The 23071-nt window shown below is 41.8% G+C and overlaps 1 protein-coding gene across 13 annotated transcripts in view; it reads left to right on the plus strand.

Moving 5' to 3' along the window:
• The first annotated feature begins 4117 nt into the window (after positions 1–4117).
• The window catches only part of LOC111072361 (CUGBP Elav-like family member 4), a 285345-nt gene continuing 266391 nt past the window's right edge, over positions 4118–23071 (plus strand). For 4 of the 13 annotated variants that reach the window (XM_041591597.1, XM_022364158.2, XM_022364163.2 and 1 more), the window contains exons 1-2: positions 4119–4344; positions 11506–11624. In XM_041591597.1, the coding sequence (XP_041447531.1) occupies positions 4314–4344; positions 11506–11624 (150 nt within the window). In that variant the 5' untranslated portion in view covers positions 4119–4313. Of the gene's footprint in view, positions 4345–11505; positions 11625–19322; positions 19441–23071 lie in introns of those variants that run through there. The other 9 variants (XM_022364157.2, XM_022364160.2, XM_022364164.2 and 6 more) reach the window with 5 other exon arrangements.

Below are 23071 nucleotides of genomic sequence, written 5' to 3' on the forward strand. Positions count from 1 at the left end.
CAGGGGAAACAACAGCTAAATAAGCATATGCTACGGCAGGACCACGACCCAACAGTCGGACTGGGGTTCTTCCACTATGAAATTTTTAATTACTCGTTCTCTCAACTTTCAAAAACTGAAGCTGAAGCTAACACTGGGCCAGAAGAAGAGGGCGCGCGAGCTCATTTTGAAAATTTTCATAATTACTCGACGACAAGTCACTCACACATACAGAGACAGAGACAGAAACAGAGAGTGAGAGAGAGAGAGTGAAGGAGAGATAAATAAAAAGAGAAAGAAAGAGAGGACGTTGTCAGACACGGACACATGGACCCCAGGATCAGGGGACCAGGTCAGACGAGTTGGAAGATGGGAAGGCGTACTTAAGAGCACTCACATGAGCAGCGACCAAAGCTAAATGAACTTATGCACTCATACACACACACACACACAGATATACACCTGAATGAACCTGTGCATGTGTGGTGAGCATCACCTCACGCTGATGTGGAGGATGGTGGCTGTATGCAGCGGTTTCCGGAGAGGCCGTGCACTTGAAACTAAAGGCTAAGTAGGCGCATTCATATAAACATTCACATTCTCACAACAACTCAACAGATACATATCCATGTGTGAGTAGGAGTATCGTATCTGTGTGTGTGCTTACTCATACACAAACATGGCGCCAAAGTTGAGTAGAAGCAGAGCGATGAAGGCCTTTAGTTCTGGATGGGGCCGCGGCCTCTGCTCTCTTTCAGCACTCTGCCCCTGGTTATGTAATTAAATTTATTTCATTATATTTATCATACAGAATACACACACACACACACATGAAAGATATACACTGGAATCCTGCGATTTATTTTCCCTTTACCAGCTAGTGGGGAGGAGGCGGAGGCAGCCTCTTTCTTGGGCTCATAAGCTTTACAAATAGCTGGAAGCAATGGAAAAATATAAATTTTATAAACTACTAAAACATAGGCAATGGGATATGTAAGCCAAAAGGTTAAAGCTTCAAGCGAAGTGGAGTAAATGCGCTAAAGATTGGTTAATTTGTTAATTGATGGAGTAGAATCTCACGTACAGCTACCTCAAATGAGATGTGAAGCGAAGCTGAAAGCACATGCAAATTGTATACACGAAAATTCCATTATGTTTTCCCTGTCAGAGAGGGCGAGAGGGGGAGGATATTAAGGCTAGACAAACCCCAAACAATGCATGGTTTTTGGCTTTAGCCCCCCGACTAATGTCTAACGAAAAACCGGCAACAGAAGCAGAATAACAGCAATAAAAACTTCATGGAATTTAAGTCTACATCAGTTAGAACCCACAAAAAAAAAAAACCATCAGCTAGGCTAGAGAATGCAGAAAAGCATAATCACATTTCGCAAAATTTGTCGTGGTTATTTTGGGGCTCTGAAAAATATTTTAACTGCTGCAGCATGGACACAGAAATCTCAAAGCCGAGTAAACGGTGTTTATTTTATGTGTATCGATAGGCTTATATATATACCCTATAGGAGCCAGCAAGGCAGACAGTCCGACGTCTTCGTCATTATTATCATCATCATCCTCGTCATCGTTGTAGTGGCTCGCCCTTTGTTTTTGCTACAATGTACCACACCATTATGGTTGAATGGTCAGAAAAGTTGCAGACAACACCCACGTGAGGGAGAGTGAGAGTGGGGAAGTTGGAAAAGTTGTGTGCTCCTGGCTTTTGGAAGCAAAAGCAGCAGCCCCACGTGTTTTGTCTGTATCCACGGAGAATATCGCAGGAGGGGCAACATTAACGTGCAGAAGCAAAATCAATATTTATATGGCATGCGTTTAGGGCTCATTAAAGTTTCAATGTCCTCAATAAGCTGCATAAAGAAGTAAGGGCACCGTGGAATGGCACTCTGCACTCATAGCTTGTGGCAAGTTCTTCTCAACCCATACGCTTAGCGAGTATTGTGCTTTGGGTGTGGGCTTTCCACTCAACGTCATGCTGTCAATTTGCTAATTAGGCCAAAAGCCTCAATGTAAAGAAAGTTGCTCAAGGGTGGTAGTAGCGATGGCTGGGACTGGCAATGGTCTACTGCCTACAAATACATGCTGTAAGTATATATAGTTGGAACAAAAATATTTGAGAGACCAGCCTGCCATTTAATTGAGGTCTGGCCTTGACAGATAACTACAAACTGCACTCAAGCATACAGGAAAAGCAATCAGAATGGGCGTCAGGCCCCGGGACTCAAATTGAAAAGCGAAAGCGTTACAAATTTAATTTTCGACTTTAATTTGTGTGCCAAGTCGTGGCCAAAATATCCTTATGGAAGTTCGCCTCCTTCTGTCGAGACTCTGGCTGTGGTCCTTGACTTGATGACTTTGCCGGTGGCCCTCTCTGCACTTTCGCGGTCTCAGAAATTTCCACCAAGCCAGAAATTCCTGGCATATTTCTCAGTTATGGTCGCTTCGTGCAAATGGTACCACACAACAAAGTTATTCAAATTAAAGTCACATTAATGCCAGGACACACAGATAAAGGCAAGCTTCGTGTCTTTTATTATTAATTTAAGATTTTCTGAGGCATTCTCCTGCAGTTCCAAGTAATTTTGCGCCCCTGTCTGCCTCCTGGCTGCTACGTTCATTAGCTTCCGTTGCGGAAGCGGAAGTGCTACACAGTCGCGCAGTCAGACATACTCGAACGTGGAGTCCAACTGGCACTCTCCTTGCACTACCCCGCCCCCAAAGCCCATTGAGTGAGTTTGTGTTATTTTGTGCAGAGGTAAAAGTATTTTTATGGAATTTTTGGTGGAATATCTGTGCAGAGGAAACCTTAGGCTAGGGGAGGCCTTGATGGGATTGATAGTGTTTTAATATGCAAGGAGCTACATACGTTTGCCGATCACTGACAACCATGAGTAAACATGAAGTACTGCTATGGAATTTATCTTAATTATTCACCAAAATCCGTGCTCCGAATCTTGTTCTAAAAATATTTATATAATAAAAAAGAACAGTTTCTCATAGCATTATCCTGTGATGCAGCCACATGTAGTAAAATCTGCCTGGTTCTATTCTTCTATCCATCTAAAAATAAATGCCAATAGAATACATCTTGCCAGGCGTTATGCTAGATTGGGGAAAGAATATTTTCCTACTACCACTAACAGGAATTTTGTATTTTAGAACAAATTTTAGGCTTCAAGATTTGCGCGATTTTGTTTATTTTTATTTTGGTTTCCCTTCACAGCTAATCGAATTTTTTTTGCTGTGCTTTTTTGACATGGCAGTTAACTAACTTTGGCCAAAACAAAACTCATTGAAGGCCAGAATGGCGGACTGAGTGAATGAGTGTTTTGCCAATCGTTTTGGTTGCTTTTGGTTGCCTGTCGTCTCTCGTTCATATTTTATTTTTGACATTTAGGTTCGATTGTTTGAACGCCTGTCCGGACCTGTCCCGCCTGTCCGTTTGTGTTCCATGCACTCGATGCCGTCACTCCCCCCTACTAATAAAGAGTAGCACCTCCTAGCCATTCGCCTTCGCTCTTCCACTCCCCACCACACTCATCTACTGCTGCTTACGGTGCTAGAAACGGAAGCGAAAAAATTCACTTCCGCAGCATGTGCTTCCGTTTGGTTGGGTGTGCGCTTCGTTGAGCCGCCGCCGCCTGGAATCGGGGAGTAGTAGCTCCCGCCTGGATGCCAAGGGTTCTGCCAAATGCGCCCCCTGCTGCACAATGCAATTTTCATGTGTCTGTATTTCGTTGTTTACTGGGACTCGGCGCCACTTAAAAGTTGTTTCCTAAAACTAATGGTTATGTTCTTAATATTTTGTGAAACCCAAAGCAAGAGAAGCCTGGGCCCTTTAAGTCATCCCCAGCTATCGGCTGAGCAGCGAATTTATAGCTAGTAAGTAGAAAAAAAAGCCAAAAAGTAGAATTTTAACTACAAACTGCGGGTCTGAAGTGAAACTTAATTATTTGGCAGATATCATGAATAATGAGGAATAAGGAATATATACAGAAAGAGTTACTTCAAGCGGTAGTTTATTCATTTGAACAATTAATACTTATGTAGCCATAACCCTTGCCATCCCATAAGCAATTAATAATATTAAATGAATATATTTTGTTGCACTATTTTTCCAGGCATTAACAAAGGTTATACCAGTACATCTAAAATTTAACACGGTTGATTCCCGAAAGTCAAAGTGTGAAATTCACCGCAGCAGTCGCAAACAGGATCGGAAGAGGCGGAAATTCATCGTACTACAACGGGCTAAGCCGCGTAAAGAGAGCCGCGTACAAAACATATATTTGGACACCGGAAAAGCCGAGCACACAGTAAACATGTTGGCCTTCCACAACGAGCACATTGCCAGTGAGTACCAAAACTAAAGGGATATTTTTGGGGCACCGCTTAAAGGTTTAACTCTGGGCTGGCTGTGGGCTGGCTGTAGGGCCATGGTCTACATGGCCGGCATATTTACAAATATAGTAATAATTTTAAAAGCAGCAGACAGGCAGCAGGAGAGCTGTGCTGGCCCCCACTCTCTCTCTGTGTTCGGGGAAAAATCGCAAAAATTCGTTCACATTACAAACACTTGGGACACGGCAATTACACTTAAAAGGCAACTAGCGCCATTAAGCAATGGCACTCCGGGAGCGGACTTCCACAGCTGCTCATATGGGATGCGGAGCTCTCGACGGCCAGGAGGCGGATAGGGAATGGAAAAGGGAAAGCTCTTTGCCTCTTTGCAAGTTAAAAAACCAAAGGAGCGAAAGACGCCGCCTGGCAACACTTGCAATCCATTAACAATAATGCTGGCCCATTATGTTATGATTAAAAAAAAGAAGAAAAAAAAAGGACGGAAATTCCAGAAAGCCTGGAATTGGTCCCAGTTGGTCCTTTTTGCAAATGCTCGTATGAGCGAACACTCGAAGCGAACAGAACTCAAAGGTTCTTCCACTAATTCCACGACTCTAGATTTTGTTCAGCTGATATTGAAGTATGCAATGAAACTTTAGTCAAACTCAATTCAACTTCTGGGCTTAAGATAGAGATCTCAAGGCAGTAAACCACTCAAGGCATAAGCCGGGACTGATAGAACTTTCCTGTTCGAAAGAGAGATGTAGAGGGGGAATGAGAGATTTAATCAGAGCCAGGAGCCAAGAAAAAGGGGTGCAGAAAGACTTAACCACTTATGTATGAGCCACAAACTAATCAATTATTAAGGGAGCAGCGTTTAACATTAAAGGCTTTTCCTACCTGCAACTCCTGGAGAACAGAGTCAGGAAAAGAAAAGCCATTAAGCATAACAATTTCCTGTGTTCTTCTGGTGGAGGTAGGAAGGAGCTAGGTAAAAGCAACTCGACGCTGCACTTAAGATGTTGCAGAGGAGCCAACACAGAGGTTTGAGAGTCTGGAAGGGCAAATACTGAGTGGAATGTAAGCCCTGCCAATAAACAATAAAAGCCAGCGAGCAAACTCCTTGAGAAGCCCTTCACATTGTATTGTGTGAGGTTTAAACACATAATAACTTAATGAATAACTTATAAGTACCTTCCTTCATCCACACATGGCTGCCAAGGGTCGCAGTCGAAGGAACGTCAATTATTTAACTAGACGCCTGTGGCATATTAGATAATATGAGCTCAACCCTCTACCCTTGCCTCTTCTGTTTCTCCCAATTGGAGGTGCATAATTCATGGATGACTAATAAGGCGGCAATTTGGTAGGGCCCGTCCACGCCCCTTTATTCATATTTGGCTTTCCTTTCCATTCCATTTCTCGTTTTCCTTTTCCCCCTATTGGGCAACATATATTTGAGTGCCACTTTTATATGCACGCCCTGCTATTTTTCAGAGCTCTAGTTTTGTTTTTTTTTTGCTGCCTTTTATAAGTGGATTTCTATAGATTCATTTATTGTTTTATTTTTATTTTTTTCCCCAGTTTTTCTTAAGTTAATGCAACCAAACGTTTACAAATGTTTGAGTAGTTTTGCGGAGTTGAGTAAAGATATTTTCAATGTCTTGTAAATTAAAGAGTATCTGAGGCTTCGGGCCCAGATTCTGTTGTCTCTTTCTTGTTTCGCCGCCTTTTTTTGCTGTTGCCACTTGCCGTCTTTTGTGGTTTGTCTACAACTTTTGTCTGTGCCATTGCCCCAGCTAACTCCCATTCCAACATTTCTCTTCTTTTTTTTTTTTTTTTTGCATGTAATAAAGCAAAGTTCAGCGGCCATTATCAGGGTGCCACCATCGAGAGTCATGGGGGCCTAGACGCCAGGCAATTGCCCTGCCAGTCCCGAAAAGTGTGCTTTTACTTTTACTTTACGGACACTGCGCGAGTCGAGTGTGTTGTGGGTCGGTTGTGATGTGCTGGGATGGGAGCGGCTTGTGTTTTGGCAGTCGCTTTTCGTGTTGGCGCATTCTTTTCTCAATGGTTATTGTTGCCACTCCATGCACTCCGCGCTGTCTGCTGTCTGCTGTCTGGCTGGCAGCTTATGAAATATTCAATTGAATTTAATGTACACGACCGACTGACTGACTAAGCTCTGTCTCTCTCTCCCTCTCTCTCTTCTGTCGGTATCGGGGGCGGACTGACAGTGGTGGGTAGTGTGTGTCAAAAAGCTTATTTACTTTTTCCCAAATCTGTAGTTTGGCTGTTAATAACTTAACACGGGCCCGCCTGTGGCTCTGCTCTTCTGCTCGGTGTGCGGGAAATGTCAAAGGTGGTGGAATCAGCTCGATCCAAATGCCACTGCAACTGGCAGTTGCAAGGCCAAGCCACAAATTTTAATTGCAACTCATCAAAGCTGCCCCACTGGCTCGCCCATCGCTGGAGTGTGCACTCGAGAAACTTTTTTGGCCAGCTCAAAAGGCGCGACTTTAAATTACCCCAATGTTGCTCCTTCTGTTGCTGCCTCTGTTTCTGTTTCTGTTTCCGTTCCTGATTCTATTTCAGTTCTCTCTCAAGTTAATTTTTTATGCATGCACTGAATTTCAATGACTTTGACAGGAACCGCAGGGCTGGTGAGGGGAGGCAACAAAAAGAGACCAAGGGTGCAGGCTTCTGTATCTTGAATACCCTGTATTTGCAGGGTACCCTAATAATTGTGCGTGCTTCTTGATCGTTTAATTTCGCATAACCACTAAAATATTGAAAACTGTTAAAGCTAGAGGTTTAATCATTCTGAATCATTTCGATTTGGAAAATATTAAGTCAGAACCACAAACAATAAATCGAAGAAGTGGGTATCTTTTGGTCTAAGCATGGACTATGGAAATTCAAGCTTGGTGTTTTTTTTTTTTTTTGCTGTGCCTACTTACATTTCTCTTTCTGTTTCTCTCACTTTTGAAACTTTTAATAAAATAAACTTATTTGCACAACATAAAAATGCATAAAACATTTCTGGTCTTTGATATTTCAATTTCCATAGCTAAGAGAATCAGAGTACGGGAGACAGAGTGAGAGAGAGAGAGAGAGAGAAGAGAATTCTGAAAGAGAGGGGAAACTGAAACTTATGCTAATTAAATTGTTCAGTTGTCGTTCTAGTCTCAACTTTTCGCCTTCTTTGTTGCTTTTGAGAACCGCAGAGCACCAGAACCATTCGAAAGTGGTGCTTGGTGGCCTGGCGCCTGGTGGTGCTTTAGTCTGCGGTCAGTGGGTCGGCAAAAGTGATTCATTAGCGGGCTGAGGTGAATACACGAGTATTCGCTTGCCCCCTTGTTGCCCCCCTGGCCAGCCGCAAAAGAGATCCCAACGAGCGGGTCCTCTTCCGTTTGTAAGTGAAAAGTTTTGAGGGGCCCCCACAAAATCATGCTTCGGGGGCACATTACAGAAGCCACATAAGCGGAAAGTTATGCCAGTGAAAGTGGTTAATGTGGGTTAATAAATTCAAAAAGAGATGAATTTACACATCCATACGAGTAGATGGGGTAGAACTTCGTTTTGCCATCGTTTTGCTTGGGTGGGAGGGGCACGGCACTAAGCAAATAATTGCTTTGACCAGCAGCTAACAACGCAGTTAACAACATTGTAGAGGCAGCTTTTCGAGTGGGCACAAAACGGGGTGGCGGCGGCGGTGGCCCCTTTAAACGATGCCAATTTGCAGGCACTCAACTGCCTTTGCACTCAAGTGTCTTGCTGCAGAAGGCCAGAGGCCAGAGGAAAATACGCACATGTCGCAAGTTGTCGCGACCACAAAAAAAGGCAAAACAATGCGGGGCCCACACCAATAAAAGAGGGACAGAGGTGCACTGAGAGAAAGGTCTATCGAATGCACACGAAATATTTTCCTTGCTTTTCCATACAAAGAACTTCTGCTTTTCTCCAAGTGCTTGTGAGTCACTGTGGTTCCCTGGCAGGTCATAAAAGTTGCATTTTAAAAATCGTTAGCAGCTTTGCTCCTTTCCCCATTATAGAGAAACCTTTTTGTTGGCGTGGATGTGTGATAAAAGTCCCTCACATACAGACAAAAATAAAAAAGAAGGATCGCGCGTTAAAGTTTGCACAAACATTTTCATACTCATGGGTTCTACCAAAGACAATATAAGTATACTTATATTGTCTTTGGTTCTACGGATACAGTTCTCATATAAGAATTGGCAAAACATGGCAGAATGCGATGTGTTTCAAACTATAATTTTTTGACATGCTGCGAGCCATGCAGAACCAGCGCAGATCCACCTTCGGATTGTAAGTCAGTCGTAACGGCACACAGAGCAAACAAGACAGAGCTGAAATCAAAAAAAGAGGGGCGGTGGAAAGGGGGGAAGCACACGTCAGCAATGCCAGCAAAATATCACCCCATCATTGTACGCAAAGATTTACGCGCAAGAGACATAACGGGATGGCTGATAACGGTAAATGGAATTAGTGAGAGAGAGACACGGTAGCAGAAGAAACATTTGGAGAAGAGCAGAAACGAATTGCACCGATTTCGCAATGAGAGCGAGCAGGGGCGTACCCAAGATTATGCGAAGGGGGTTTTTTTATTTTCCCATATCAAATCAAATCACTGAAACAAACAAAATCAAACAAAACTGCAATGGAAATTATATATAAAGTTGTTTTAATACGAAGAAGTATCCCCTTTGCGTACGCCCCTGAGAGCGACCAAAGAAGAAAGAAACAGAGCGAGAGAGAGAGAGAGCATGGAATGAGAGAGATCATTTGACTGCTACTCAGCTGCACAACAGTAAAAAGTGCGCGAAATGTTAAAATATTGGAAAATATTGCCGCGTAGTGTTTTATGATGAGAAGTAAATAAGTTCTGTGATCTACTACGAGACGAACCAAATGCGGAATATGTGAAATATGTGGTCAATCAAAGTAATACAAGTGTGTTGTAAATGTAATAGAATTATATTGAACATACCGTATTTTTTTCTTGAGCAAAAAGCCGCTGAGATTCCATCGGTTCCATGGTTCCGTTTTGTCTGCAGATGTCTCAAATATGTTCGTTCGTTTTTTCATTGCGGTGTGTGTAAGTGGAGAGCGAGAGAATGCAAAAGCAGCAACAAGTCGCTCTCCATTCGCATGGAGCGTGACATCAGAGAGCAGAAGAGGAAGAAAAACAGAAAAGGAGCAAGCTAAAGAGAATGATTTTGTATGTTTTTATTGCTTATTATGTTATTTATTTTGAAGAGCATGTTTCTATATCATACCTTGTATACACTATTTTTCTCTTCCTCCCACTCCTCCTTAGACCCACGTAGTTAGGATATGCAGACTTCGGCTCGCCTAAGGTTTAACTTTCTTGCTGTTCTCTTGACACACGACTCTCGTATGTACAGGCTGTAGCTGAGATTGGATTGTCCTCTCTTTTTTTTTTTGGTTTGTTTTCGTTGTGTTTAGGAAAGTCTCTCTAGCTAGCAGTGGCTGCTCTTTTACACTCAGTTGCCGCTGTGCTGATGTGGCTGCAGAAAGTTGAAGTGTAAATTAATAATTTATAGTTAATTTGTTGTGCTTTTAATGGAAATCTAATGCGCAAAGCGTGATCTAACATATGTACATACATATGTAGCTGCCAATGAAAAGCTCATTTGGGCACTTATGAGTTTTACAATGATGCCGTTGCATGCAACACACATTGGTCGGAGAGCTAATCGGAGCACAGTTAATTGCCAAAAAATATTCAAGTACAAAAGAAAACTAAGACCCGCTACTCTCTTTATGCCCTTTGATACGCTTTGTTTATCTGCCGCAGGAAATTAAGGAAATAATTTTGTGCCGTAGCTCTTCGTGTATTTCTAGCTAGGACATTAGCCAAGAAAGTCTATAGCGGATATTCCCCATTGCATTTAGCTATATAAAAATAGGATATCGACCCATTTATGAATATATGAAACCCGTACATGCCTTGTCCTCTGTAGCTGGTTAGTTCGCTGCTATTTTTCACTGGAGACCTGCAATTAGTGTGTGGCGCCGAATGCCATTCTTGGGAAATTCCATGCGAGCAAGAGGGTGATTTTTATTAATTAATAAACTCATTAGGCAGACCAGACCAGACCCTTTGGTCAACCTTTTTGTGCTCGTTGCTGTTTCCTTTATGTTTTACTAATTTTAATTACTGTCAACCTGCCTCTCTTCCGCTTTTCTGCTACAGAGCTCCTAATAATTTCCTGGAATTTCCACAATGTGCCGACAATTTTTATGTTTTTAGATGGCGCTGACAGTCAACACTTGTCGTTCAACTTTTGACGTGTTGCATGCTGTGGCCGGTGGTGCAGGGGTCTGTTGCCAGACAAAAGGCCACCAAAAATACACTCGAACGCGTCCAGGCTTGTCCTAAACGTGCCTAAAAATTAAATATAATTGTTGTTGCACCTGATGGGGAGGGAGGGGCTGAGCAGACAACCGGTTTGAGGGGCAGGATTGGGTGGCGTTTAGAACCACATGTCATAGATGGGATTTGTGTTGGCTGACTCCACGTTGGCAAATCGGTCTGGCATGACACGGGGTCCTCCTCCTGTTGGAGCCGTGTGGTTCGCTGAGCAGGGGTGTGCGAGTTAATGAGGGAGACGGTGTAGAGGACGGCCCGACACCTGACAGTCACCACAGCTCGACAGTAAAAAGGAGGAAATATTACACGGATTTATGAAAATGGCCACAAAACTGTGCTAAACATGTTGACGCGTTCCACACGCAAAGCGTAGAAAGCTTTGAAATTATGTGCGGTTCTAGCGAAAATAAACCACATCGTACCGCAACCCCTCTGTACAAGTCACCAGCCATTTACGCCAAGATCACAAAGTAAAGCTTTAATTGAGCAACAATATGAAACAGGGATAATCATGAAAATTCGGGCAGACACTAATAGATAAAATTGGTGGAGGAACACACAAAATTAAAAATTGCAGCAGTTAAAAAAATATCAAGTTTAATAGTGGGCAAAACCAAAATTCGACACTCCTGATACATATACCTTTAAATGCTTTGGTAATTGTAATTATATGTACTCCTGAACTCACACTTAAAATAAATTTGTAATTCCACCATTAATTGAGAATATATTTCCCTTCCATCTTCTTTTTGCAGGCTGTGCTTTCCTGACCTACTATACACCGGAGAGCTCCACGGCCACGGCGGCCAGCTCGCCCACCTCATCCGCCGCACAGGCGACGACGCTCTTCAATGACAAACAGGCCATATCAGGGGTAAGAGCCAGGGATCCCGATCTCTCCCGCTGTATACAGTAGTTCTCGAAAATTTGTGTTTCGGTGTTTTATGTATTAATTGTTGTGTGTCTTTCTGTTCACTAGATTTGCATACAATCCCAGACAATAATCCAAGAATAACCAATCGGATGGCTAAACAGAAACTGGTTTGCTATAGTACCCTTGCAGCGGTTTTGAATTAAATAATTAAAGTACAACAGTCGATAGGACATGTCTGCCAGTCGGTTCGATTTTTCTTTTAATAAGCACTATGAATACCTGAATTGCGGGAACTAAACAAATTAAACAAGAGCTTCGTTTCGCAAAAAAAATAGGCCAAGAAAAAACCCTTGTTAGCATCCAAAAGTGTGATGAAATAGGATTCCCAGTTGCCAAACCCATAACCAATATTTTCAGAAATATTCCAATCATTGTAGGGACACAAATTATAGCTTATTAGTGCATTGCTTGTGTTCGGTATTAAGAATATACAAACAAACTCAATATACTGTAAAACGTATTTAAAATTCGATTTCCAAATCAGATGATTATATGAAATGGTTTCCACACAAATGATGGATCTGCAAGGGTATTTAAAGCTTCGACATCCATATTACTATCTTATTTATTCAGTTCACAGTTCACAGTTCAGTGTCATATATTGACACTGCCCCCATATATACTATATCAGCTCTATCCTTGAAATTTAATTTTGTTTTGCATGTCGCCGCTCTATAGAATAAAGACCCCTCCTTCGCACCCTAGCATGGTCCACTGCAAACTGAATAAACTGCATTTTGTTGTTTGTTCATCGTTTGTTGTTTGTCTGTTCTATGTGGCATTTGTTGTAATTTTGATAAATAATTTTTGCAAAAGTCATTCTATCTCTCCCTCTAATTGTGTTGATTTGGGCAGTCCCCAGGCAGCCAGCAGGGCTGGCATTGGGCTGGAAAACTGTAAACGAAATGTTTGCAAATTTATAACAATTTTCACAGTCAATAAATTAAGGGCTTTATTTCAGAATTTGTGATTATTTATTTTTAGTATAATTTTCACCCCCTTAAATGCTTAACACGTGTAAATTTGTTAATGCGTGAAGGGAACGTATGTTTTAGGTTTCTGATTTTCCCTCGTCCCAGGAAAAGTGAATTAGCTGCAAATGCAAACTATATAATTGAAATTGGTGAAAACAGTGTTGAAATTGGCGTGAAAAATTGCGACTCAATTGGGGGAATGAGGATACACAAATATATAGGTAACATGGAACGGTTTTTTGTGGCGAACAAATTTCAGACTTTAATGGAAATTTCCCCATTGTTCTGGAGATCATTCGAAGCAGGATAGTCCCGAGTGTAAATAAACCTAAACAAAGATCTTGATGCCCACCGTTTGTTCTGCCCTTTGGCTCTGCTTCTGTCTGTGTCCTTTGTCTAAAATTCATAATCGAAATTAAGTTTTGCATAAAGCGACAAACAAAAACAAAAATCTAAATCAAACTTAAAATAAAGGCCAAAAACAGAAAAGTTGATTAAATATGCAAAATGTTTTGCGTATATTGTTGAAGCAATTATAAAAACTCTGCAAAAGAGAGATAGATAGATGGATAGATAGGCTGGCTGGCTGGATGGTTGGTTCGTTTGCCTATCACATGCTGCTCCTACACCATTTTCCCCTTTTTGTTTTCATATTTTAGTTGTCTTACTCTTCGACAGAGAGAGAGATAGAGTGGGGAAGAGTAGGAAATTTATGGTCGTTTTTGTAAAGAAATTTATTACATTTTCTTAGCCCGAGCCTCACACAGAGATTGGTACGAGTATGGCGTTCTTGCTCTGCTTTGCTGCGTTCTTGTAGAACTTTTAGCTCCTTGTACCACTTGTCTGTCTATATGGCTGTGTGTGTGTGGCAAAAACTTTTCAGGGCAGCTCTTATTGAAATTTTCTAAGCAAAAGGGAAATTCAGCCTTTGTTCAGCTGTCGCTGCTGCAGAAGAAAGAAAAAGCGGGAAAAGGGTATGGTATCCTGTTGCACAAGAGTTGATTCATCGAGTCGAGTCGAGCTCTGCTCTGTTCCACTGGGTTCGCTCTTGAAACAACCATTCTCTGAGTGGTAATTAACATATCGAGAGTGCTTTGATGAGTGGAGTCCCGCACAGTTCAAGGATCGGGTGTCGCCTCCCGCATGCCATCTGCTGTTACCCGCCGCTCGCCGCACGGACGATATAACTTCCGTTTTCCGCTTCAGAACATGGTTCGGATAGGGCTAAGTTCTAAGTTTTTTTGTGCAAATGAAATGCGGCCTGTCCGCAGAGAGGAAACAGTTTAGCATAAAAATGAAAAGTCAAATAAGTAGAAGGGCGAACGGACGGAAGGACTGCAGCGGGAACTGGAGCTGGAGCTGTAGCTGGAGCACCGCTCAACTTCATGGCAACTGGCAGTTTGGCTTTATCTGAATCTTATGCGCTGCTTTGTCGTATTCAAATTTCTGCAGAGAAAAAACGAGCACGGAAAACTGCTCCGAATTGTGTGGGAGCATGGCGGCACATCGGCGGAGAGGAAATCATAACGGAAATTTTTTCGAAAATGAAAAATATCTGCAGCGAAGCGAAACAGGAGACAGGATGTGGGCAGTAACTTTGCACACATGCCAGGAGGCGGCCAGAAATCCTTAGACCAGGAAGTGTCTGCAAAAGAAATGCCAGGCGGAAATCGCCACAACCGAACCAAGTCCTCTTTCTCTCCTATTTTTTGCCATGAGTATCATACTCGTATCCTCCCTACCGAGCAACCAAAGCAACGAAATGTATGCAGTAAATAATATAGCGCATACTTTAAGATTCTACGACTGGCAATGGGGCTGGGTGCAGTGCCCCACAGCTGCATCCAATTGATAAATGGTCCCGGGCTTTTGCTAATTCTCAGCAGCAGAAAAAATACCCAGAGCAGGAGTTGTAGCCGTAACAGATATACGAGTACGGCAGGATGATCAGACCACCAGCAATAGGCACTTTTATTCGGGCAATTTCGCGGTGTCTACTCTCCTTTTGTCCGCGGGCTGAGCATTGTGTTTCCGCCCTGTCCAGCTGTAAAATATTTTTGCTTACGTGTTCATACTCCACGAAAGTACAAGCGGGGGAAAGAAGCAGAGCTAACCGCAGAAAAACTGCCGAAATCAGCACAAAAAAGGATTTAACCACAGTCTGCAATTAATCAAGCACGCCCTCTCATGTTGCGCCCAAAAAAAGACAGTAAGAGGCGCTGGCGAAATTCAACGGCTGATAAATGCCCTGCACTCGACCTGCAAGTTTGCCCTAAAGTGGAATGTCTCTGATTGGAGGAAAGGAAAACTACGGATTATAATTAAATTAATTTTGTGAAGTTTAGCTAAAGATCGCTCCATAAAATATTCAAAAGTTACGGAAAAGTTTGAAGTTAATTTAAATTTAAATCATTGTAGTTTGAATGCTGATACGCAGATACTTTAAATTGGATTCAACATTACAGTATGAAATTTTTTGTAGAAACTAATGGAACATGGGCCTATTTTTTTGAGCTAAAACAAAATATTTTACAGAAACATTTCTGCTCAGTATTCTCAGAGTATTTTTTCTATTAATACAATGTTGTGCATTGCATCATTTTGTTACCATTAAAAAAATATGATTGCTCCTAATATTCGTCACTATCAGCTGTAGAGCATTCAGGCATCCTCCTCTAAAACCGCAAGAGGATCGAAAGCCAAAAGGCCTTTGATTTTAGTGCTACACACCATTTTACTCACCTCTCTTGCCAACATCCTTGCCCTTTTTTTGTTTTTTTTGTGGTTTGTCGAGGGGGCCCTTTAAAAAATATAATCCAAATTGTTGGCCAGTCCACAGACCTCAACCGAGACGAGCCGAAGAGAAGAGAACTAAAAGCGATTGGGATTTGGGTGCTTGGCGCTTCACTTTGCCAATTTATCTGGCCCCATCTGCATTTTTGTTGATTTTGCGTCGGCGACTGGACCGCAATGTATGCTATTGTCCCGCTTTGCATAAGAACTAACGAACTAGATTTTTTCAACATTTCTTCTTTGGTCCGGCAGCCAGGCTCTACATCCGCGCTGGGGTCTGTGCCTGTGTCTAGGTCTGGGCTTACAGCTCTCCAGCTTGGAGCTCGGCATTCGCTTCATTGGCATATCAATCAACGGCCAAAAGCGGGAAATGAATTCGCTTACTCACACCAGGCGAAGCAGGAGGGGCAAAGTGAAGGTTTGGGGGCGGAGCCACAGTGGGCAGATGAAGAATTTTGTCTGCTGCCTTGGCCGGATGCCCTTTTAATTAAGTGTAAGCCTAGAAGGGAGTCCGCCATGTCTCCTGACCAAGAGGCATTTAACATTTAAACGGGGAAAAAATATTTTAACCCATTCCCGTACAGCGAATGACAGAAAAGAGAGGGAGAGTTGAGCTGGTTTCTGCACTCCGATGCAACTGACAGTTTAATTATTATTTTTTCAAATTTGTTTTAGATAATTAATTAAGATAAGATAAAGACACTGTTCAAAGAGGTTGTTTCAGCTGCAGATTCTCTACCGCCAATTAATCATTATTGAATGGTTAAATGTAGCTGCATTCGAAATTCTCCCACAGACTTCGAGAGCCGAACAACGTAAGCAATGAAAGGATTAACTTCTAGCCTTATGCATACATGAGCTTTATGCACTTTCTCTATACACTTTCTCTATATGCATATATGCATATTACCGAGACTTATGAGTTTTATATGTATGTATGTTTCGGTCCATTTCACACAGCACAAGGGAGTGCACTCTAGGTTTTTTTTTTCAAAGCGGCTTTGTTGGCAATTAAAACCGCTTGGAAAATTTATGACCAACGAATTGCTCTTTGTGGTTTCGTGCTGGCAACAAGAACGGTACGAAATGTGTTCGTTGGGGCTTGGGGAAACCCGGACTAGCTTCTTCGAAAGACCACCATCTTCTTTGTCGGAGGATTAGCTGCGGTGAGGAGTTACCTTATATTCGATTTAAAAGTGTTTCCTGTTGCTTTTTCTCTTCTAACCCAAATGTAAGAGAGGAAAAAGTAAGAGACTGAGAGCCAAAGAAGCAATTAAGCATAAATCGCAGCGTCAAAGGGAAAGCGAGCAAAAAATGACAGAGAAAACCCGCCAGAAAAGCAAAGATTAAAACTGGTAAAAGGATGACCTAAAAAAAAATAGGGGGTGGAGCAGCATGGGAACCCAACCATTGGAAAACCACAATACCCTGCTCATAATGAGGAAAAGGACTTGATTAATGTGAGAAGAGGCATCTCCTTGTGGCAGCCATAAAAAATTGTCTGCGCAGGAACATCAGCATCAGCAAAAGCAATTTTCAACTTTGGCAAATCCATGAAATGTGGTCGACGCCGCCGCCGACTACAAAGGGAATATTTTATGCAGGCGCATGTGTAATAATATATTTTATTAGAAAACTGCCAGACGACAGAGTGGTGCTGGTTCTGGTGCTGGAGCTGGAGCTGCTTTTTGCATTTGAAAGCCCAATGCGCGACATTTTTATTGAAGTGCCGCACATCTAATAAAAATGTGAAAATTCTCGTTGTTGGAATGGGTGGGTGTGCTCCACAAGGTGCTTTTACATATTTCGCACATTATTCAGTCAGCAGCAAAAGGAACAACTGTTGCGCCATGGCTTAAAGACAGACAATTGTCTGCGAGATGAATGTTATATTAAATTCGGCATTTGTATGGCCGCAAAAGGCCCAACAAAAGAGGTTGAAAAATATAAATTCCCATTCGTTTGATATTTTATTGAATTTTAAAATATTTTTGAACGCCCTATTCCGGGCAGCACAAAAGGCCAGACTCTGTTTGTCGTTTGCGGACATTTTCGCTTTGTAATTATACTCTATGAAGGGGAAGATAGAGAGAATATAGGATATGCGTTGGTTTTGGGTCATTTGGGTGGTGTTTTTCCATAAACCATTTCTATGGCGACTCTTTCCCTATTCATATCTCAATTATTTTTTATCACACATAAAGAATTGTATGCTGGTTTTCCATTTACACATACCACAAATTGTATTTAATGCCTTTTTTTGTTTGGCTTAGTTCAATATGCTTTTGGTCCGCGAGAAGCGACCAGCACCAAACGCCATTTTAATTTGAATTATTTGCTGCAGCTCCCATTCGCCATTCGCCGTTCGCCATTTTTTCCAATTTCATTTGTAGAGCTCCATATTTTGTATACATTTTTTAATGCTTTTTGTTTTGTTTTGGTTTTTTTTTTTTTTGGCACGAAATGGAAATTCTTGTTTATGGAGCGACCGCTTAAATGTCTGCTGTTCCTTTGGGCTGGCCATTTAATTTGAATTTTTACCACTTTTGCTCTCATTTTTATAGTCCACTCCGAAGTTTGCTGAGTAATTGAAAGTAGAAGCCCGTAGAACCGAGCCTTCTTTTGCGGCACTTTATGGTGCTCTTTAATGCTGCATAAGTTGGATGCGTGACACACTGGAAAAAGTTTTTTTTTTTTGTGGATGTCCTTTGGTAGCGACAAACTATTTACTCATTTTAATATGTTATTCCAGTTCTGGGATTATATAATGAATGATATATTTTTGTTTGGGAGATTTCTTAGCGTTAAGTATTTAAAACACATTTTTGCATGCTCTGTCAATGTTTTTCTCTCTCACTTTTCTCTGTGCACTTTTGTTACTCTTCAAACTAATTATTTATAATATACGAAAATGTCTTATTCTAAACGGTAAGTGCCATATATATACGATTATGTGTACCATCTATGTGTATGTGTATCCTTTGAATGTCTCTCTAAGCAAGTCTAACCAATCAATGAATTTGGGTTTTTATTTTGAGCTGAAGGGAGTCGAGAGAGAGACTCGATAATGGGGGCTCTACTTACAATAAAATAAATATACAATAAAAATATAATTTATATAAATCGATGTTGTTATTGACTTCCATATATTGATGTTGTTCTATAATTGATGTTGTTGTTGTTGATGTTGTTTCTACTCTATTCTATTGTACTCCTATGATTCTATATAAAAGCAAAAAAAGATACTTCCCAATGATCATGATTTCTGTTTGTCATATATACACCCGCATATATATCGATACATACATATATTCCAATCCCCCTCCCACCATTGATGTTGTTGTTGTTATTGTTTACCCTCTTTAATCCGCATTTCAAGCAAGAGGAGTGCAATATTTTCTTTGAGTTTTCCTTTGAGTGTTGTGCCACATTCTGTGCTTGTGTTTTCTCTCTTGAATCTCTCATCAATTCTCTTGCAGGTTGCGTATCCCTGTGGTGCCCTGAGCGTGCGGCGCATGCGCTGGCAACAGCATCAGCAGCACCAGCAACAGCACCATCAACAACAACAGCAGCAGCATCATGTTACACAGTCACAGAGGCATCACTTTGGGTACCCCTATCCCCGTCTGTGTCTCGCTCAGCGGCTGCAGTTGCAAGGCCATCAGCAACAGCAGCAGCAGCAGGAATCGCATCAGCAATCGAGTCTGGGCCGCCTCATTGCCAGCAGTCGCAGCAATTTGCGCGAAATTTGTAAAACTCGTGCGATTTGCTAACAGCCATTGCATGCCTCAGCCAGCGATGCAGAAGCAACAACAACAACAACAGCAGCAACAACAACAGCAGCAACATCATTATGTAACTCAACAAAAAGAACAACCTCAACAACAAGAACAACATCGACAACAACAAGTCAACTGGTGCAGTCGCAAAAAGTGCAAATGCAACTGCAACCGTTGCCGTGTCCTACGCAAATTAGTCAAAACAAATTGGTAGGTGACCCCGACCCCCGAGCCCCGACCACCGACCACCGACACAACAGTCAAGTCCCCGAAGCCAGAAACCTCATCCCACACCCACACCCCCCTTTTGGACCCAGCGACTGATTGTGTTGAAAGAGCAGCTCAAAGCTTGATTAGGCTCCGAGAGAGCAAGCATTTTACAATGGAACTGTAAAAGTATCAGCTAGGAACTATTTTTGCACCATCCACATATAGGCCTCCGAAATCAACCAACATAATTATTGGAAAATATTCCTCAGCCTAGTGCAGCTAAAAGGTTGAATTTAATCGCGCAGAGAAATTTGGCAGGGTTATTTACTCGTATTACAATAAGAACCAAACATCAGGAAGTAAGCTCAGGATGAATGCTCAGCAGGAAGTACAAAATTAAGTCAGTATAATTCAGTTTTATAATAGCTAATGACAGCTAAGGATTGACTTCGAAACTAGAGGATTGACTTCAAAGATATAAATCTTCTTAAGTGCTATAATATTTTCCTAAATCAAAATTCCTTATGTAATCGGGTTAGCTTTCTTTTCAACTTCTCAGCTAATTATTGTATTAATTAACTCCATGCCGAAACTTCGTGAAAAGTCGTATTGAACTATTACTTAATAAAGTAATACGAAATTCGTATTAAATTCCCAGTGGACATGTCTTTATGTGTGGTGCAAGCATTTAATGGCTTCATACAACTTGCCGGAGGCGGCTAAAGACGCCTCTTTATCATCGTCCTCATCATTGGCGTCGTTTCAGTGGGGGCAGTGGGGGTGTTTGTGTGTGTGTGTGTGTGTGCTCTGCTCTCGTCATCATTTCCATCAGGCTGAATAGCTTTTCAAATGCCAAATTTATGCAAATTCCGTCAGAGCCGAGCCGCGACGACGAGAGACGAGACGAGAGAGCACACGGCATTTTGCACATGAATATTTTTGTGCCCAGGATTTTGGAGCCCCACACACACACACACTCCTCCACTCCTCACCTTTCCCTCTCATTTCGTGTGTCTGTATTTTTACCTGTGCCTAGTTTTTGAATTGCCATTTTCCGTTTTTGGCGTCCAAACGGGCTCCAGGTTATCCAGGACCCCCACTGGCACTGGCGGCAGTGGCATGGCGTGTGTCGCACACGTGCCTTTTTGTATTGCCTTCAATCATCTATCAATTTTTTCAGCACGTGTGCAGCTTTCAGCCGTTACTTTTGCATACGTTCGGGGCCGCTGCAGTCCCACGTCTCTCTCTCTCTCTCTCTCTCTCTCTTGTGCACCCGCCTACAGTTTTTCCTGACAATTTAGCAAAGTTTTCGTAAGTCCGGCAACCTTTGCTCCCTCACAATCCACCTCCACGAAGGCATAATTCATGTTGTTCAGTCGCGTTTGAATGTGCATCACGTAAATGGCAAACAAGACGCTGTCGTCGTCGTGCCCCTTGCTGGTCATCGTGATTTGTAGTCGCCGCACACGTGGTGTGTAAACGTAAAGGTAAATGCCCCCGAAGCTCTGCACTTGTCCAGCTGCATTCTCTTTAAGGACTTTGGGCTCCTCGCAGACTCGTGCTCGTTGCATACTTTTGCTTAATTGAGAGAGAGAGAGAAAGCAGGGAAAATCCAAGGGCGAACGTACCAAATGGAATGCAAGGATAATTACACTCCCCTAGGTACAGCAACCTGCCTCCACGCCTGTTACTGCTCTGACAACATCATCCGCCTCGTGTGCAATCGTCGGCCAAGGTGTTGACTGGAAATTAAAATTAATTTAGAATTCCGTGTGCATTCCAAAACGAGAGTGTCGCCAAAAGGCTGCAGCAGAAACAGGTTCTGGGAGACATGGTACATGGTACCCCACATGGGCTACTTCCGTTTCCCATTCTTCTCCCATCTATCTCTCATCTCACGTGCCAACTTTTTGGGGTTTTGACCTTCCTTCCTTCCTTCCTTCCTTGCGTTCTGCCGTCCTTCATGGCTGGCGAACTTTTGGCACTGGCCACTGGTCCAAATCAAGTCGGAAAGCTGCTCCGCTAACTGCTTTTTTTAATAAGCTTAATTATTGTTAAATTGCTTTACGTGACGTCAGCGAAGGGAGCAAAAGTTCGCCCCGACCTGTTTACACTGCCATGAAATTTTCTCCCTCTTTATCTCCGTGGAGTCGAGGTGCAAAAAAGTTACTCGGACTACACTTTCCCGGAGGCAATTAATGAGCCAGCATTGTCAGCAGCTACAGCTGCAAAAGCAATTATTTCGGGACCTATTTCCAGCGGAAAGGAGAGAAAAAACTAAACGATTTTAAAGGGTTAACTAACGAAAGTTTGCACGTCGATTATGATTGTAAATAAATGCAATAAATGCTCGCAGCGAATACTAAAAGTGCTAGCAGATCTTCTAATATGTAAATTTCAATGAAGATTCAATGGAAACACGAAGGACAGTCATTCCCAGCTGAGAATTTGGTAGCTGGAATTGTTATATCTCTGACAATGTATGGGACAAATCGAAATAAATTATTCTGACATTTTAGGAGTGGGACTGTTATTTTTGTCCTGTAAATTCCTGTCCAAAATATGCCAGCATACACACATTTTTTTCTGGAATTTTGTTGTTGTTTGTAAATGACAATGCAATAATATTTTGCTTAACGCCTGTCCGCATTCCTTTGGAGCCCACTGCTGTGCGAGAAATTAAACAATTTAATTATATTCATATGGAAAAGTTATGATGCTTTCGCTGCGTTGTTTGTTGCCTGTGTTGTCCCTGGTAAAGGTAAACACAGACAACGAATGAGCCGAGCCGGCTCCAGAGTACCGAGCGGCAATTGCAATTAATTGCATATTTTAAGCGATCCCTGATTAAAACCGCAGACAACGCAAACAACAACAGCAGCAGCAGCAGCAACATCAGTAACATGAAACGTTATGCTTAATGTCCATAATAATGATATCAAAAAGAGGCCGGAAAGGTTGCATTTGGTAGCCGAATATTCTGATATCCTTGCAGATCGATTTTGTGGGAAAATTTTTTTTTTTACTGCCAAATCTAAGTGACGTTATGGCATAGAAATTATTTCAAATATTCACCCAACTGTTGATGGACATTATCAGATATGTCCATGTGATCGGAAATGCATTACATCTGATCAGAATCATACAACTCTCTGAGAGCGTAAAAAAAAACAATGAGAAGCCGAACAGAATAGCGAAAAGAATTCCTCAATGAAGTCAGGGCCAGTTGTGCCAAAGAAGGAAATTAATTGCTCTTTATGGTACAAATTAACAATTATTATCATCATTAAAATTCGCTTTTTGTACGCTATTGCGACAGAAATAATTATGCAGAATGCAAGTCAAGGGGTTTTCACAGTCACCTGAGATCATTTATTTAATGTTTATATTTATGACGGCAATAAAAAGCAGGAATCAAAATAATAACTTTGAAGCTACATTTAATCGAAATAAAGAGGATTATTTAGCTTGAAAAATTACGTTCCATATTTTAAATCGAAGGAGAAGTAAAGTTGAAAGTTTAAGTACCTTTAGGGTACACATGGAACATCTTGAACATTCATTGATCCTAGTAGTTGTTACTAGAGATAACTTTACGTTTGTACTTGAGATATTTTAAATAATATATCTC

The sequence above is a fragment of the Drosophila obscura genome, unplaced genomic scaffold, assembly GCF_018151105.1.
Source record: "Drosophila obscura isolate BZ-5 IFL unplaced genomic scaffold, ASM1815110v1 contig_1, whole genome shotgun sequence".
NCBI lineage: Eukaryota > Metazoa > Arthropoda > Insecta > Diptera > Drosophilidae > Drosophila > Drosophila obscura.